The sequence below is a fragment of the Pyxicephalus adspersus genome, chromosome 3 (assembly GCF_032062135.1).
Source record: "Pyxicephalus adspersus chromosome 3, UCB_Pads_2.0, whole genome shotgun sequence".
NCBI classification, from domain to species: Eukaryota; Metazoa; Chordata; class Amphibia; order Anura; family Pyxicephalidae; genus Pyxicephalus; species Pyxicephalus adspersus.
This window is the reverse complement of record NC_092860.1, coordinates 58,848,035-58,864,008: the sequence shown is the minus strand read 5'-3', so window position 1 is coordinate 58,864,008 and position 15,974 is coordinate 58,848,035. Positions and strand designations below refer to the sequence as shown.

Below are 15,974 nucleotides of genomic sequence, written 5' to 3'. Positions count from 1 at the left end.
TGAGCACAGGGGGACCAGGTAAGTAAGGATGGGAAAAATCTCAGGGTTAACCATCCTTGCAATTTTTTTGTGCCCGAACGAAGGTCGGTCTCAACGGCAAGGTGGTTAAGGAGCTCTCCTGCATTCGTTGATCAGTATATTTGTGCCTTGGTGGAATTTATTTGCTGTACAAATCCTCTACCACATTGCCTAAGTGCCTGATTCTCTGACATCCAGTATTATCTTATTCTAATTTGAAGGCCAGGCGGCCATCTTGTCCACATGGCACTTTGTATTGTAGAGCATCAGCATCCGCATCCATCCTAACAAGAAAAGAGGATTTCAGCCTATTTTACAACATACTGTTCATTTAAAAACTTTCCTGTATTCGTTGATCAGTACATTTGTGCCTTGCGAGACTTCCTCTGCTATACAAACCCTCTATTACATTTTCTGAGTGCCTAATTCTCTGACATCCAGCATCCTCATAGTGTACTTTGAAAACCAGGTGGCCATTTTGTCCACATGGCACCTTATCTTGTAGAGCATCCACATTCATCCTACCAAGGGAAGGTGACTTAAGCCTATTTTACAGCACATTCTTCATTCAAAAGCTCCCCTGCATTCGTTGATCAGTATATTTGTGCCTTGTAGGAATTAATTTGCTATACAAATCCTTTACTACATTTCCTTTGTACCTGACTCTCTGATATCAAGTATCATTATATTCCAACCTGAAAACCCGGCGGCCATCTTGCACACATGGCACCTTATATTGTAGAGCATCAGCATCCATATCCATCCTAACAAGGGAAGAGGATTTAAGCCTATTTTACAACATACTCTTCACTGAAAAGCTGTTCTGCACTGGTTGATCAGTAAATTTGTTCCTTATGGGACCTCATCTGCTATACAAATCCTCTATTACACTCTTTGAGTGCTGGCATCTCTGACTTCCAGTATCCCCTCCTTTTTAACTGAAGTGCTCGAAAAACTGGAAAACTTTCAAGAAGGTATACTGATCTTAGGAGGTGACTTTAATTTCTCGCCTGAGGGGGCAGTAGACACCTTTGGTGGTAGTCATACTTCTTCCACTCAAACCAACGGTAGAATTCTAAAAGTTCTATCTCAACAAAGACTTCTCGACGTATGGCGCGTTCTGCATCCCCAGGCTAGAGATTGCACGTTCTTTTCTTCCCCACATAGCTCATACTCGAGGATCGATCATTTCTGGGTCCCACATCCCGAATTACACAGGATACATTCTTGCTCTATTGGTTCCATTACTTTATCTGATCATGCTCCGGTATCCATTTCTATTGAACTATCCTATTCCTGCCCCAAATCTTGGAATTGGAGCCTGAACGAATCCCTTCTCCAAGACGCAGCGGTCTTAGCAGATGTCAATTCCGAATTATCCGTTTTTTTTTTTATTTTTTTTAGACCAATGCCACTCCTGAGACCAGCCCTCTTTTACTATGGGAAGCCCATAAAGCAGTTATACGGGGTATATTCATCAAACATGGGACGAGACTTAAGCGAGCCCACCAGAGGGAGATTGGGGACACTCTTCAGCGTATTGTCTTTCTCGAGTCTTCACATAAATCTTCACTAGACCCTACAGTGGGTAATGACCTCCGAGTTCTCTGTGAGAAACTTTCATTACTTTGTCTGGATAGGGCGAAACTGGCTCTGACTAAATGCAGAAGAATGTTCTATGAACATGGTAACAAAAGTAGCCGTTTGCTAGCCAATCCTTTCGCCGCTACTCATCCACATTATATAACATATCGAAGTTTTCCTCCCCTCTGGCGTCGGAAGACAGGATATGGGCGATTCAAAACTATCTCTTGGCAAGTGAGATGCCTTCCCTTTCTCCTTCTGAGAGGGAGATAGGGGTCTCTAATATCTCAGTGGAGGAATTTAGTTTTACCTGTGGGGGTTTTACCCCCACAGGTAAAACCCCTGGACCAGATGGGCTTCCTTTAACGTATTATAAAACTTTTCAGGCTCTTTTGGCTTCTCATTTTCTAGCAGCATTTAACTCTATTACTGAAGGAGGCCGGTTTTCCTTGGACTCCCTGCGGGCCACTATTACGGTCATACCCAAAGAGGGTAAGGATCCCTCCTCATGTGCGAGCTACCGACCAATCTCCCTTCTTAATCAAGACCTCAAACTTTTTACAAAAATTCTTGCCTTTCAGATTGATCAAGGTCATGTATAAACTCGTTCATTTTGATCAGGTTGGTTTCATGCCCGGCAGGGAGGCCAGGGACAATACGACCAGAGTACTGAACTGCATTTATTATGCCGAGTCAAGACGTGTTCCGCTTATGCTGCTGTCAATGGACGCTGAAAAGGCTTTTGATCGGGTAGATTGGCTCTATATGGAGTGTACTTTATCACACATAGGCCTGGGCCCGAGGATGTTATCATGGATGCGGGCCATTTACTCTGAGCCCACAGCTAGGGTCAGGGTGAATGGACTGCTCTCCGATTCACTGCCCATTTCTAACGGCACGAGACAGGGCTGTCCTCTATCTCCTTTAATTTTCATGTTATCCCTGGAACCGCTCCTGCGCATGATTCGTGCCTCCTCTACGGTCTCGGGCCTGGACATGGGAGGCTCGGTCCAGACGGTAGCGGCTTATGCAGATGATTTATTGTTTGTCATAACCAACCCTGTCGCTTCTCTCCTGACAATCCTGAATGACTTTAACACCTTATCCAACTTTAAAATTAATTATTCCAAATCCGCAGCTTTAAGGAAGCCCGCTCCCATCTCCAAAAATGGTTTGCTTTCCGATGGGAACCTAATGGGATTACTTACCTAGGCACGAAAATTCCCAAAACACTCTCGGAGCTATTTGACAGGAACTTTATCCCGCTGCTTTCCACAGTGAACTCTGATCTGGATAAGTGGGATAAACTGACTTTTTTTCTTGGATGGGACGCAAAAATGTTGTCAAAATGAATATCCTCCCTCAGTTTTTATACCTTTTTCAAACTCTGGCCATTAAAATTCCTGGCTCCTTTTTTAGTAACCTCACCTCCAAACTTTTTCGCTTTTTTTGGCGAAATAAAGCCCCAAGGCTTTGCAGATCCTTACTCATGAGGTCCAAATTAGAAGGGGGTCTGGGAGTCCCGAATCTGTTTCAGTACTATTTGTCGGCCCACCTGACCCGGGTACTAGATTGGTGCTGAAAGCTTAAGCAATCGATATTGTTGGAGCAGTGTTTCTGCCCAACACCTTTGCGCCTCCTTCCTTGGCTGCCAATCTCGGCTGTCCTGGATCTTAAGTCTCATCCTACGGTGGGATATACATGGGAGTTGGCTGTAAGGAGCTTCCACCATTTGCATCTTTCACCTTCCCTGTCACCTTTTTCCGGTGCTGGGCAACCCATCTTTCCCCCCTGGGATGGAGGACGGGAGGTTTAAAGAATTGCTTTCCGCCGGGCTCTGCAGGGCACTACACTTTATTAGATCAAATAGATGGATTGACCCGGGGGGACTTAGAGAGGCTACGGGTGACTTTCATCTGGATTTCTGGAAAACTATGCAGATTACCCATTTCCTGTCTGATCTTCGCCCGGTCCTGTCTTATTGCAGGTCCCTTACTCCTTTTGAACAACTATGCATGGGTGAGGGGGGCATTAGACACACTCTATCTGTAGTTTATAGGCTGTTGCAAACTCCCCCTGCTGAATACACGCCTGCATTTCTAAGTTCTTGGGAGGCTGACTTGGGTCTTTCACTCTCTATGGAGCAGAAAGAAAATATTCTCTATTGGACCCATAAAACTTCCATCGCTAGTAAATACCAAGAAACTTGCTTCAAGGTGGTCTCGAGATGGTACCGCACTCCCAAGAAATTGCATCGAATTTTCCCAGAGGTATCAGACCGTTGTTGGCGGTGTCAGACAGAGAAAGGCACGCTGCTGCATATATTTTGGCATTGCCCTCTCTTGCGGAATTTTTGGGTTACTGTTAGGACTGTTGTTCAACAGATGTCAGACAAAGATATTCCTGATGACCCGGCTTTTTTCCTTCTTCAACATAATTTATTTTCAAGGAAGGCATACAAAAGCTCGGTCATTGCTGCTTGCTGGCGAAATCCGGCGCCGCCCACAATTGGATTGTGACTGGGTAGAGTTAATGAAATCCATCGTATGGAGGATCTTACCTCCTCTGTGAGGGGCACTGGCAGGAAAGTAACTCATACCTGGTACTACTGGTCACAATTTATGCTTTCTATCTAATACAGAGACCTTGGTTCCTCTAACTGAATTCTCTGTTTGGTTCTCATATCTACACTCTCTCCCTTTGGGAGCGACTCCCCTACATGGTGCACTTTTCCTTCTACCCCCCCCCCCCACACACACACACACCCTTTTTGTTCTATTATTTATTTACAGTTTTTTATTTCTATTGTTTACTTGCACTTTCATAATTTGTCTTAAGGTTATTGTTGTAACAAGTGTGCACCAATATGGTTGTAATACTTTTATGGTTGTTATGTTAGTATATGCTTGTTTATTTGTTTTTTTTCCAATCCTGTGATATTTTGTATCACCCCCCCCCCCCCCCCATTTTTTCTGTACCCCGCAAAAACTTTAAAAAAAGAATGTTTAAAAAAAAAACTCCTTCAGATGTTAATAACATGGTTATTTGTGCCACCCCACAAGCACCTTGTCTTAGTGTTACTTTTGATTCCGCACTCTCCCTCACTTTCCACATTTCTAACGCCTGTAGATCCTGCCATTTCAACTTGTGCAACATCTCAAAAATATACCCCTTCTTGACCCCACTAATCAGATTCTCACTTCTACAATTCATCATGAATGCTGCAGCTAGACTTACCTATCCCTATCTCCACTCCTAATCTGCCATCTCTATACTAAATTTCACCTCAGAATTGAATTTAAGCTAGTAGGTTTTGCTTTCAAATATATCCAAAGCCCTTGTCCCACCTACATTTCTGATACACAAATATTACCCCGAGCCGCCCTTACCACTTGCCAATAAACTCATAACGACTTACTTATAACCTACAATGCATGGCTCCATGACTGCGCAAGAGCTGCCCACATCTCTGGAACTTCTTCCTCATTCTATTAGGCTTGCACCTAATTTCTGCACAATAAAATGAGCACTTAAAACCCACTTTTTCATCTCTAATTAGCCACCATCCCATATCCCCCTCCTATTGTCTACTGTTCTCTACCACCTCTTAGATTGTTATTGGGGAGCTTCCTCTCCCCCTTATGCTTCAGTGTCTGTACTTGTCTGTTATGCACATTTGGCTACTGTAACTCCTATTTTTTGTGTAGTGCTTTGTAATATGTTGGAGCTTTAGAAAATAAGAATAACATTAATTCAAAACCATGCCAACATGCTTTCAAAATACATGTTTTTCACTCTGGGAAAATGTAAAAGTCTTTAAATTGGACTTATTAATATTATGATTTTAACATTTATTTCACTTAGCTGATGAAAGAAGCATTCAATTTATAGTTAACCTGGCCTAAGTGAAACAGGGCCTGTCATTGTGGCCCGCCTTCTGAAAATGTTTGTGTGAACAGCACTGATTTTAGTACTCCTTCAGTCATGTTCCATAACAAATATGTGTATCAGGAATGTCAAAAGCCTGTATATGCAAATGTATTCTATCATATGCTTCGAAAAAAGCTTCAGGTTACGAAGTGTGGAAAAATGAGTATTCTTCAGCTTTGCTTTAATTTCAGTAACACAAAAGGAAACATATGAAACTGCAGCTTTGACACAGAGAGAAGTAAAATTCTGTAATGAAATGAAAGCAACCAATTTTTAGTTTGTCTATCAGCATGACTGCACCAATTGGTTCATAATAGGATGAGCTAAGGAAAAGGAAATAAAGAAAAGAGCAGCCTCCATGTCAGCCTTTTTAGAGAGGAACTTTGTGCATCAGTTCTAGAAGCTTGGAAAAAAAAGTGGAAGTTGCTGCCAATTTCTGGCTGCAGATAATGTTGTGGAATGAACTTTAGCATCACTTAGATAATCTTCTTTAAAATTATAAAGCCTGCCTTTGTTCAGAGAAGAATTCTGGTTAAAAAAAACTTCAATGGCTGAACTATTTAAATACAGTTTTGACCTAGGTGGTAAAACTGAGAAAGCTGCAGGCTAATTCTCAGTGTAATGTATTTGTGTCCATGCTTTATGTGGTCTATACATCTTAGTGGTACACCACTGCATGCACATTACCTTGGTAACCATAATGCTTTAACAGTATTTCGGCAGTTCAGATTTTATATAGAGAGAAGTTGTATTTAAAAGTAATCTTTTGAAAACTAAACACCTATGTAAGAAGTCTCTGATGGACATTGTCATTCTCCTAGACCTAGTTTGAGTTTCAGGGTAGTGGCAATATATGCAGTGAAGTTTGATTGGCTCAGTTTGCATCCCTGTAGCTGATCCTGTATATGGGCAAGGTTAAAAAGGAAAGAACAGCCTTCATGCAACTTTTCCACTAACTGTAACATTTGTACCTTTTAATGATGGCATCACATTATTTATATGGATAATATTTTTTATCCTGTATAAAGTATATTGTTCATATAAAAAGAACAGGACTTTCAGTGAGAAGGTAAACGTTCTAAGATATGTGACAAGACAAGGTATTACATTGCATAGCCAAACTTGCTTGATGTATCAGTTTACAGTTGAGATCTCTTAAGTTTGTGTATTGAATTTAAATCTGATAGACTGTGATCATGGCACTATATTTTATTAGCCAGAACATTTCCTATGAGATAAAAACTTGTTCATAGCAAAAAGCATATGAAGAATAATGACTAATGTGATCAAATATTATGCTTTACTGTGTCTTTTATGCAGGTTATTCTTGGCAGTGATTTATATCATTTGCAGCATCGCGGAGTGCATAGAAAATCTTTCACACCTCATCGAGGCAGGCTCATCAGACTAAAAAAGGAAGCTAAGGTATCTGTAGAAGTTGTAATAATTACATTGCCTGTCCAAAGTCCATGTTTCTTCCCTCCAAGCTATTGTTTAAAACTGTTTTATCTATATTCCCTGGTCTTCAACAATGGCGAATCTTGTAGTTTTTCAGCATTACTGCTCTTTATATTAGTGGCAACTTAAAAATAGTGTTTCTCTGAATAGCTGTCTGTGCACCTTGCACTAGGTTGTTAAAAAAACATGTGAAAAAAGGATTTGAAGCATGTACCACTGTACTGATTAAGCTGGGCCTATTTTTTATTTTTTGTTTTATTAGTGGAACTTTCTGATTACTTGGAGGGGACAATAGTCTTGCTTGTCTTTTAGAAACACAAGATGGACACTGTTAGTCTCTTGCTATGCCCTTCCCTGGCAATCTTGCAAAACTTTTCAATTTCTGCTTTAAAAAAAAGCTTGGTCTTCTATTTTGATTGGATTAGACATGTAAGGAGGTGGTATTCCTGTTTTATACATTGCTTTAGCTCCAGGCATGTATATAGACTTTCAGCAGGTCACTGAATCCCTGAACTGGGCTCATCCTCAAGGCAGGAAGGCCAGACAGAGATTTTGTGTCACATCTAGATTTTATTTTGTCATATGGATTTCAAACTGTGATTCACAAGCATAAATCATTTTCCATGACCATGCCTACAGGTTCAAAAAAATTCTCAAAAACCTGCAGACACTATAGTTTGCTGTCACCTTTTCCAGGCTTATTTTTATTTACGTGTACGTGTATGGGTACCAAGCAAAGAAACCGAGAACATTTTTTTTTTTTTTTTAATATTTGGACCAGTAATGTTCCAGGCATGTGTATAGATTGATTAAAGAGAAACGGTGTACACATTATGATTTTACTAAACCAACAGTTGTCATGTTGCCCATTACCAGGCACTATAACCCTGAAATTTTGGATTTTTTTTTCAGGTGCAGTGGCATGAACAACAGACTTTAAAAAAAAGGACTAAAAGAAATATAAATGTTGTGCCTACAGATCCCTTGTTCCATAAACAATGGTACATGGTATGAAGCAAGATTACAAGATCCTCTAATAACTGTTATAGGGTGACAGATGTTTATAATGGTTATAATTTTTTTTACATTACTATGTAATATGTTTTTTAAAAAACTATGAAAAGTAAACCCATCACAAACCTTAGTGTAGCTTTTGCCAAGGATTTATCTTAAGATTTCAAAATAGAGAATTATAAAAGAACCATCAGATTTCTTTAAGCTATGTGTTCTGTTGGGGTGATTTCCATTCCTAACCTAAAAACTCTGTATTACATTTTGAGGAGTAATATGTCCCACTGTACTTACAGGAAGATTTTAAATATGTAAAAATTATATCTATATAAAAACTGAATATATATGGCAGCGTATATTTCTTTACATGTGTTCATAGTTACATAGTTTGTCAGGTTGAAAAAGACCATCATGTTCAACTATACCATTTAAATACTACTTGGTTGTAATTCATACTTAATTCTTGTTAGCGTATATTCTGTGGACAATTTAATATTGTTATTATGTAACTACAGTTTATACATACCCTTGAGGAAGCCAAAAGGTGAAACGTGTTGGGTTACAAGACATCTACAGTAAACCTAAGCTAAATGATTGCTGTATTGTTCAGCAGTACATATCCTATGACATTATTTTTGGGCTTTGGACCAAACACTTTAATTTAATTTTTTGTATATTATTCACTATTGAAAAATAATATATGCAATATTTTCAGCCTACAACCTCCCTCTTTCTTCTCTTTATTTGTTTATTATTATTTCCTGAGGTAGCCTTTTCCATATTTTTATAAATTTTACTGTTAAGAATCCCTTCCTTATGGAGAGATTAAACTTTATTTTCCTCCTTGCACAAAAAGTGCCTCCTTTTCCTATGCAATGATCTTAAAGTGAAAATTTGTAAAATGAGTTCTCTGTATAGACCCCTCATATATTTAGAATGGCTGATAATAATTATTGTGAGTACATGTCTGAGAAACTACTGAAATGGTTGGGTCAGAATAGCAGTAATTTTTCAGTAAATTTCAAAAGATGTCAGTAACTGCTACATTGCAGTTGTGTTTCATAAATAAAAAACCTTGTGCATATACCAAAGTGTTAGGCCTTGTACTTATATACAATTGATTTTTTTGAGTAAATGTGTCTAAAATAAAACTGTTACATATGCTTTGCTTTTCTCCTCCACCCCACCATATGAATAAGACACGATGTTAAAATTGATTTAAGAATACTTTCTGCTTTACAGAACAATAACATTAGTCCAGACTTGAATGTGTTAACTGCATGGAGTCATGGCTTCTCAGGACGAGGTGTGGTAGTAACTATCCTGGATGATGGCATTGAGAAAGATCACCCAGATCTTCAAGCAAATTTTGTAAGCAGTTCTAATTAGTGCATCATCAAAAATTTGTAGATTTTTAATTATATCTGAAACAAGTTAAAATGGCAAAATAACATTAAATGTATTGAACTGTTTAATAAAATATATATTGTATATGATATTATGGAAGTATCGGTCTTAACCTTAAAAAAATGTATTTTTGTCAGGATCCAAGGGCAAGTTTTGATTTCAATGATAATGACCCTGATCCACAGCCACGTTATACCCCATCTAATGAAAACAGGTGAATACTTATATGCTTATACATACACAGACAGACCATTTGTCCCTTGAGTAGCATTCTGAATCTAGTGTTAATCTACAGATTTTGCTGCACAACAAACAGTTGTACACATGAAGTACCGGCATGATTCTTTGTTTGGATTCTGTTTGTCTACTTTCAGCCTGATATAGAGCTTTTTCACTCCTCATTTCCACTGCACAACATCTAAATGAATGGAACTTTCATCTTTACAGCCATCAGCATACAACAGCTAACAAGTATATAGTTACTGTATTTTAGGGATTATACAAGTTTTTTTTAGGAATCTACAATGGTACAAATCTTATTTCTAGATCTAGTCAAGTAATCTATGACCCATCAAGCCCAGACTCCTGAAGACGTTTGATAATTCCCAGCAGTATCTGGCCCCAGGACATTAGCAGTAGATCTTTAAGTCACATTGCTATTGTTGGTCTGCTTCCTTACCTTGGTCCTTCCTGCCGCCAAACACACCAGCCACCCACATCACCTAAAAGAAAATGTGATTCATCAGCTCAAACTACTTTCATCCACTGCTCTATGATCCAGTTCGTACACTCACATGCACATTGTAGGTGCTTGCATCTGACTTGTCTGTGACTGTGTTACCATTTGCACTGTGTTACACCATTCTTTGGCCCTCAAGTTGCTCAGCTCCTTATACTTTCTTATATTTTTTTTTGTATTTTGCATACAATTTTTCTGATTGGAATTGGAAATTTTATGAGCTGCAGATCTAGGGTTTTGAGGATGCAGCCATGTGTGAGTAATGACTGAGCTTACATTCACTATACATAGTAAACATGCACTGGTAACTCCACTTTTGTTGAAAGCAAAATCTTGCAAACATTTTATAGAATGTAGAAAATTGCAACTTTTCTCTGTTCTGAAGAAATGTTTGTTTTATCACTTTCTTTGTAAAATAATTCTGAATGTGACTATGATTCATTATATTGGTGTTCTTCTTGTTCTTTAAGGAAAGCTGCAGTGTCCGTATTCCTTTTAAAAGAGTGAGATTTGGAGACTTGGAACAAAAAAAGTCTGCAAAAGTGGACAGTTCATGTTGTGCTGATCCTGTATATATTTCCTTTGTGCTTTGGTTCATTCTAATTTTGTGTCATAGGTGTCAAGGGGCACACAACAATGATGACGTCTTTGCCTGGTTAAGTTCTTATGGCAAAACAGCGCTCAGTGTGCCTTTCATTGCAACTTTGGCTGTGGGGTTTTAATATAATTACAAGACCTATTGTCTTGAGTAGTCCTTTACAGAGAGTTTTTCCTCTGAATATCTGAATATCTAATCTAATAATGTGCAATACCTTTTTTGGTGTCAGATGTTTGGAAAAGGGAGGTTGAAGCTGAGGAATTTGGATAGAATTTTGGTATCCACTTTTAAGGGGGATATTGGTCAGTAGTTTGTGTAAGGTGCATTATCTTTCTCTTCTTTGGGCATAACAGAAATATGGGCAATTACCTCTTCTGTGGAAAGTTCCCCACCATGCATTAGAAAAATAGAAACATACATATGAGGGTGTATACACAGCAGGAGGAATTTTGCATATTAGGCTTTGAGATTACCCATCAGGGCCTGGGCTTTTGCTATTGAAGAGGTTTATTTGATTTTTGGAAACTAGAACATTTTACATGTATCCTCTCCATATTTGCTAAAAAGGTAATTACATCCCTCATCATGTTATTTTAATATGCTTGTATGTGAGAAAAAATTTTGTTTCCATTGTGTGCCAAACCGTTTGAAAGATAAATATTTCTTTGTTTTTTACTAATTCCTAGTCATGGAACACGTTGTGCTGGAGAAGTGGCTGCTATAGCAAATAATAATGTCTGTGGTGCAGGAATTGCATACAACGCAAGAGTAGGAGGTAATAGAGATTAAAAGCTTCATTGTACAGAAAATTTTTTTTTCTGTGGTGCTCTTATGCATTTAATTATTTTATCCTAAACTAAGGCTATTGCCTAGGCATCCGAATGCTTGATGGATTGATCACAGATGTTATTGAAGCACGGTCACTGAGTCTGAATCCTCAGCACATTGACATTTACAGCGCAAGCTGGGGTCCTGAGGATGATGGGAGGACTGTGGATGGGCCAGGAATTCTAGCTATGGAGGCCTTTTATAGAGGAATTGTAAATGTGAGTTCTATAAAAAAAAATATTTTTTTAATAATTCTTAGTTTTCTGTGTCCTTTCTTTGAAGTGTCACATTATGTGTAGAAAAAAAAACAAAACAAAAAAAAAAAACAGTGAAGCTCTATATATAAGATTCCATGTTCTGGAAAGTGGCTGTCCATCTGTTGAATATTAAAGAGAAAGTTCTGAAACCTGTGCCCATATAATTCAGTTAAAGCGTACCTAAACTCAACATTTTCGCTTTACATAAAAGGGTAGACAACCCTTATATGTAAAAGGAAAATGTTATTCATCTTTTTAAATGCAATACCCTTTTTAAAAAACATATAAATAAATACAAAAGCATGAAGCACCTCCCCTTTCAGTCTTGATCGTCTAGGCCAGAGGTTGGCAAACTCCGGCCTTAAGGCCAGAAACGGCCTAGCTGGTAGTTTGTCCCGGCCCAACGCCCCATGGCCGATCCGGCCTAGTGTCGGCCGGCAACCCGCAGCTCCAGAGCTGCGGATTGCCAGCCGGGATTAGGCCAGAACAAACTACCAGAGCCACCGGAGCCCCATGCGGCTCTTGAGCCTCCTCTTGCTGTGGTTCCCTGAAGGAATGTTCCCTATTTAACCTGGCAGCAGAAGTGTTAACGCCGGCCGGGGTAAGTAGGGAACATTTCCTCTCCTCCGTATTCATTGCGGATGAGAGGGAATTGCCTTTCAGGCAGTGTTTCTAGTGGGGGGCGGAGCCATTAGGGCAGGACTCAATAGAGAGTCTGGCCTAGTGTTCTCCTGCCCAACCCTGAAATGGCCTAGTGGCCAAAAAAGTTTGATGACCCCTGGTCTAGGCGATCGATGAGTTCAGATCTAAATCCCATAGAACACCTGTGGAGAGAACTATAAACAGCAGTTGAGAGAAGGAGACCTGGAGCAGCTGGCAAAGGAAGAGTGATCCAAAATTCCAGGAGAAAGATGTAAAAGACTCTTTGATTGTTACAGAAAGCGACTAACATCAGTATTTTCTTCCGTAGGGTGTGCTACCAAGTATTAAGCTGAGGGTGCCAATAATTTTGTCTAGGCCATTTTTGACCTTTTGTGTGGAATGTCTCAGATTTTTTTTCTCTGCTTTTTTGTGTTCTTCCGGTGCCAACAAAAGAAATAAACATGGCATTACCAAAGCATTTGTAATTGCAACATTTTTTTGGAAGAAGTGGTGTATTTTCTGACATAAATACAAGGGTGTTAATATTTTTGGCCAATATTGTATATTGCATTTACAAACTTTTACATACCTATTTGTAAAAAATTTAGTTTGATACATCCATGACCATCGTTATACAAATCATAGTAAACTTTTTATTTGCTTGTCTGCATTTTTGCAGCCCATGTAAACTAGGAATGTAGTTGTAAAAATGTAGTTTATACATTCTCCAGACTTCTTTGCATGTGACTGACTAGTTCAGTTCAAATGCTGGTGAAACACAGCAAACACAGTAGGATAATTTAATTTATAGTAATAAATAGTAATATTCATAATAAATAGGTATAGTAGACCCTTTTATTATTCTCCAGTGAAAGGTATTGCCCTTTTACTGTTTCTTTAGTTCTACAATTACTGTGGTGCTATACATGTGGTTAGCTATGACACCAGCTATTTGGGGTCTTAAAAAAACTGAAGCCAAAAGACCCACTGATTTGGTACAGAAATCTTTGCTTATAATTGTAACATTGGTTGTTAAACATCAAGCTGACAGGACCTATCAAAATGCATTCTGCTTGCTGGTGGTTAAGAGAAGTCTAGTTCCCCTTTCTTATGGTAGAACCTACAATACAAATTAGTGAACATTTTTGATACTTGAAAAGAGTACCACATTTTAAATCTCATTCCCGTGAGTACAGCTACGTTTTTATGTAGCTTTTAACTGCATGTTCATTTGCACAATAAATATCCCTCGTTTTCTTAAATTATTTAACACTCCACTATTCAAGCACAGTTGTTTTCTCTTGTTTTAGGGTCGCGGTGGACTTGGTTCCATTTTTATTTGGGCATCTGGAAATGGTGGACTGCATTATGATGACTGTAACACTGATGGCTACAGCAATAGTATATACTCGTTGTCTGTTGTCAGCACCACAGAGAATGGAGAAGTTCCATGGTACAGTGAAGCGTGTTCTTCCATACTCACAACCACATTTAGTAGTGGCAAAAAGACAGACAGACAGATTGTAAGTATCTGCTGTGCTTTGCTAAAATGGGAAAATGGGTCTAGCACCCCTCACACCCACCCATCTGGCAAAGCCACTTCATTACCTTCTTTTCTGTTGAAAAATCATTAGCAATTGAATTTGTTTTAAACTGGTGTTAGATAGTTCCCCTACTGTCCTGTAACACATGTTCATTTTCAGGAAAAAAAGTAAAGACAAATCTCTCTTATTAGGGCCCTCCGATATCAGAACTAGAGCAATGGGTGATGGTGGTGATCTTAGTTATTCTGTGTTCTTCAGAGAACTGAGTGCCAACCCTTATGTACAATAACAAATAATAGAAAAAGGAAAGGAAAGCAGGGTTTATGGCACAAGAACTGTATTGGTGTACAGTCAATATTATAAATATACAGAACAGGTTCAACATATGCCACAATGCTCTCTTGTGGCTCAAATAATACAGGTTAAGCCTTAAAGGGCACAAAATACAACCTGTGATGTAATAGATTTGACAGATTCATGTTGGACCACATCAATATCCTAGGGTCCACCAAGTGTCAAATTGGCCCTAGGGGGCACTAGACATGCAGCATCTAGCCAAACATATACATTTACTTGCCATACAGTTTTATAACCATAAATTCATGTTGATGTACCCGACGCGTTTCGCTTCCCTTAGGGGTAATAGTTTGGCAATGTTTGGCAAATGTGGTACTTGTATCTAGATTAATGAAAGTTTAATTATTAGTCAAATGTGCTATACATGTATATCCTGATATTAGATCAGTGTTGGCTATTTCTCTAAATAAAACCAATACATTGTATGCCAATATAGAGAGAGCTTATCTCTGCATGTCTAGTGCCCCCTAGGGCCAATTTGACACTTGGTGGACCCCAAGATATTATTGTGGTCCAACCTGAATCTGTCAAAATCTATCACATCACAGGTTGTATTTTGTGCCCTTTGAGGCCTAATCTGTATTATTTGAGCCACAAGAGAGCATTGCGGCATATGTTAAACCTGTTTATGTTGTATCTTTATATTATTGACTCATATTGAGTTCATCTGCAGTTCTGCTGCGATCCCGGGGATCGCAAACAGGAGTATTCCCTTGCAGCCCTGGGAATCCTTCAGGGTTGCAAGGGAATTAACCTCTAGTGCCCCAGGCTCGCAGTGAATTCTCAATCATTCTTGCATCCCTGGGAATCCTCCTGTTTGCGATGCCCGGGCACTAGAGGTTAATTAATGCAGTGGAACTGCAGATGAACTCCTCAATGTAGTTTCTCCATTGAGAGTTCCCATGCTCCCCGGGCTGTACCTATCAATAATAAGTACAGCCCAATGACCGTGGGAACTGAACTCAGATGAACTCTCAATAGAGAAACTCCATTGAGAGTTTTTCTGGAGTTCGCCTTTTTTTTTTTTAAAAAAAACTTATTTTTAAACACAAATTTGCAAAGTTGAATTCTGTGTTTTTTGAGTCGGGTCTGCCCGAGTTCGAACTGCCATTTTCGGGTCGAATATAGGGACAACCTGAATTCGAACCAACACTGGTGAATATGTTTAAAACCAAGGTAGAATAGTAGGAAACAATATTTTCCACATCATCTGTTGTCTTAAATGGAAGTTCATGCATAGGAAAAGACTGCATAATATAAAAAAAAAGTGTGACTCTACCTACTGGAGGCAACAAACACCATTCCAAAGGACCTTAAGTGTAGCCAGACAGTCATGATGTTTTCAAATGTACAGAAATGTTGTGAGTGATAAAGCACTGGGGTGCTGTGTTTTGTGGCTTACTGCCTGTTCCTTTTTGGGCTGCAGTTACTCTCTCTCTTTTTTTGGCTGCCCTCCTTGAAAGGTGAGAGTGCAACCTTTGCCCACCTTCTTGGCTTCATGCATGAAGAGAGCCAGGACATCTTCATCCTTAGATCAGCCTGTCTTTCCCATGGGGTCAGTTTTTTTTCTGATGTCCGGAGACACAGAGGTGCCAAGGGAA

At 39.1% G+C, this 15,974-nt stretch overlaps 1 protein-coding gene across 4 annotated transcripts in view; it reads left to right on the top strand.

Annotated features, from left to right (window-relative positions):
• The window catches only part of PCSK4 (proprotein convertase subtilisin/kexin type 4), a 33,212-nt gene that overhangs the window by 5,412 nt on the left and 11,826 nt on the right, over window positions 1-15,974 (top strand). For 2 of the 4 annotated variants that reach the window (XM_072404839.1, XM_072404837.1), the window contains exons 2-8: window positions 6,853-6,957; window positions 7,903-7,998; window positions 9,244-9,372; window positions 9,546-9,622; window positions 11,432-11,520; window positions 11,607-11,791; window positions 13,783-13,995. In XM_072404839.1, coding sequence (XP_072260940.1) covers window positions 6,853-6,957; window positions 7,903-7,998; window positions 9,244-9,372; window positions 9,546-9,622; window positions 11,432-11,520; window positions 11,607-11,791; window positions 13,783-13,995 — 894 coding nt within the window. Of the gene's footprint in view, window positions 1-6,852; window positions 6,958-7,902; window positions 7,999-9,243; window positions 9,373-9,545; window positions 9,623-11,431; window positions 11,521-11,606; window positions 11,792-13,782; window positions 13,996-15,974 lie in introns of those variants that run through there. The other 2 variants (XM_072404838.1, XM_072404840.1) reach the window with 2 other exon arrangements.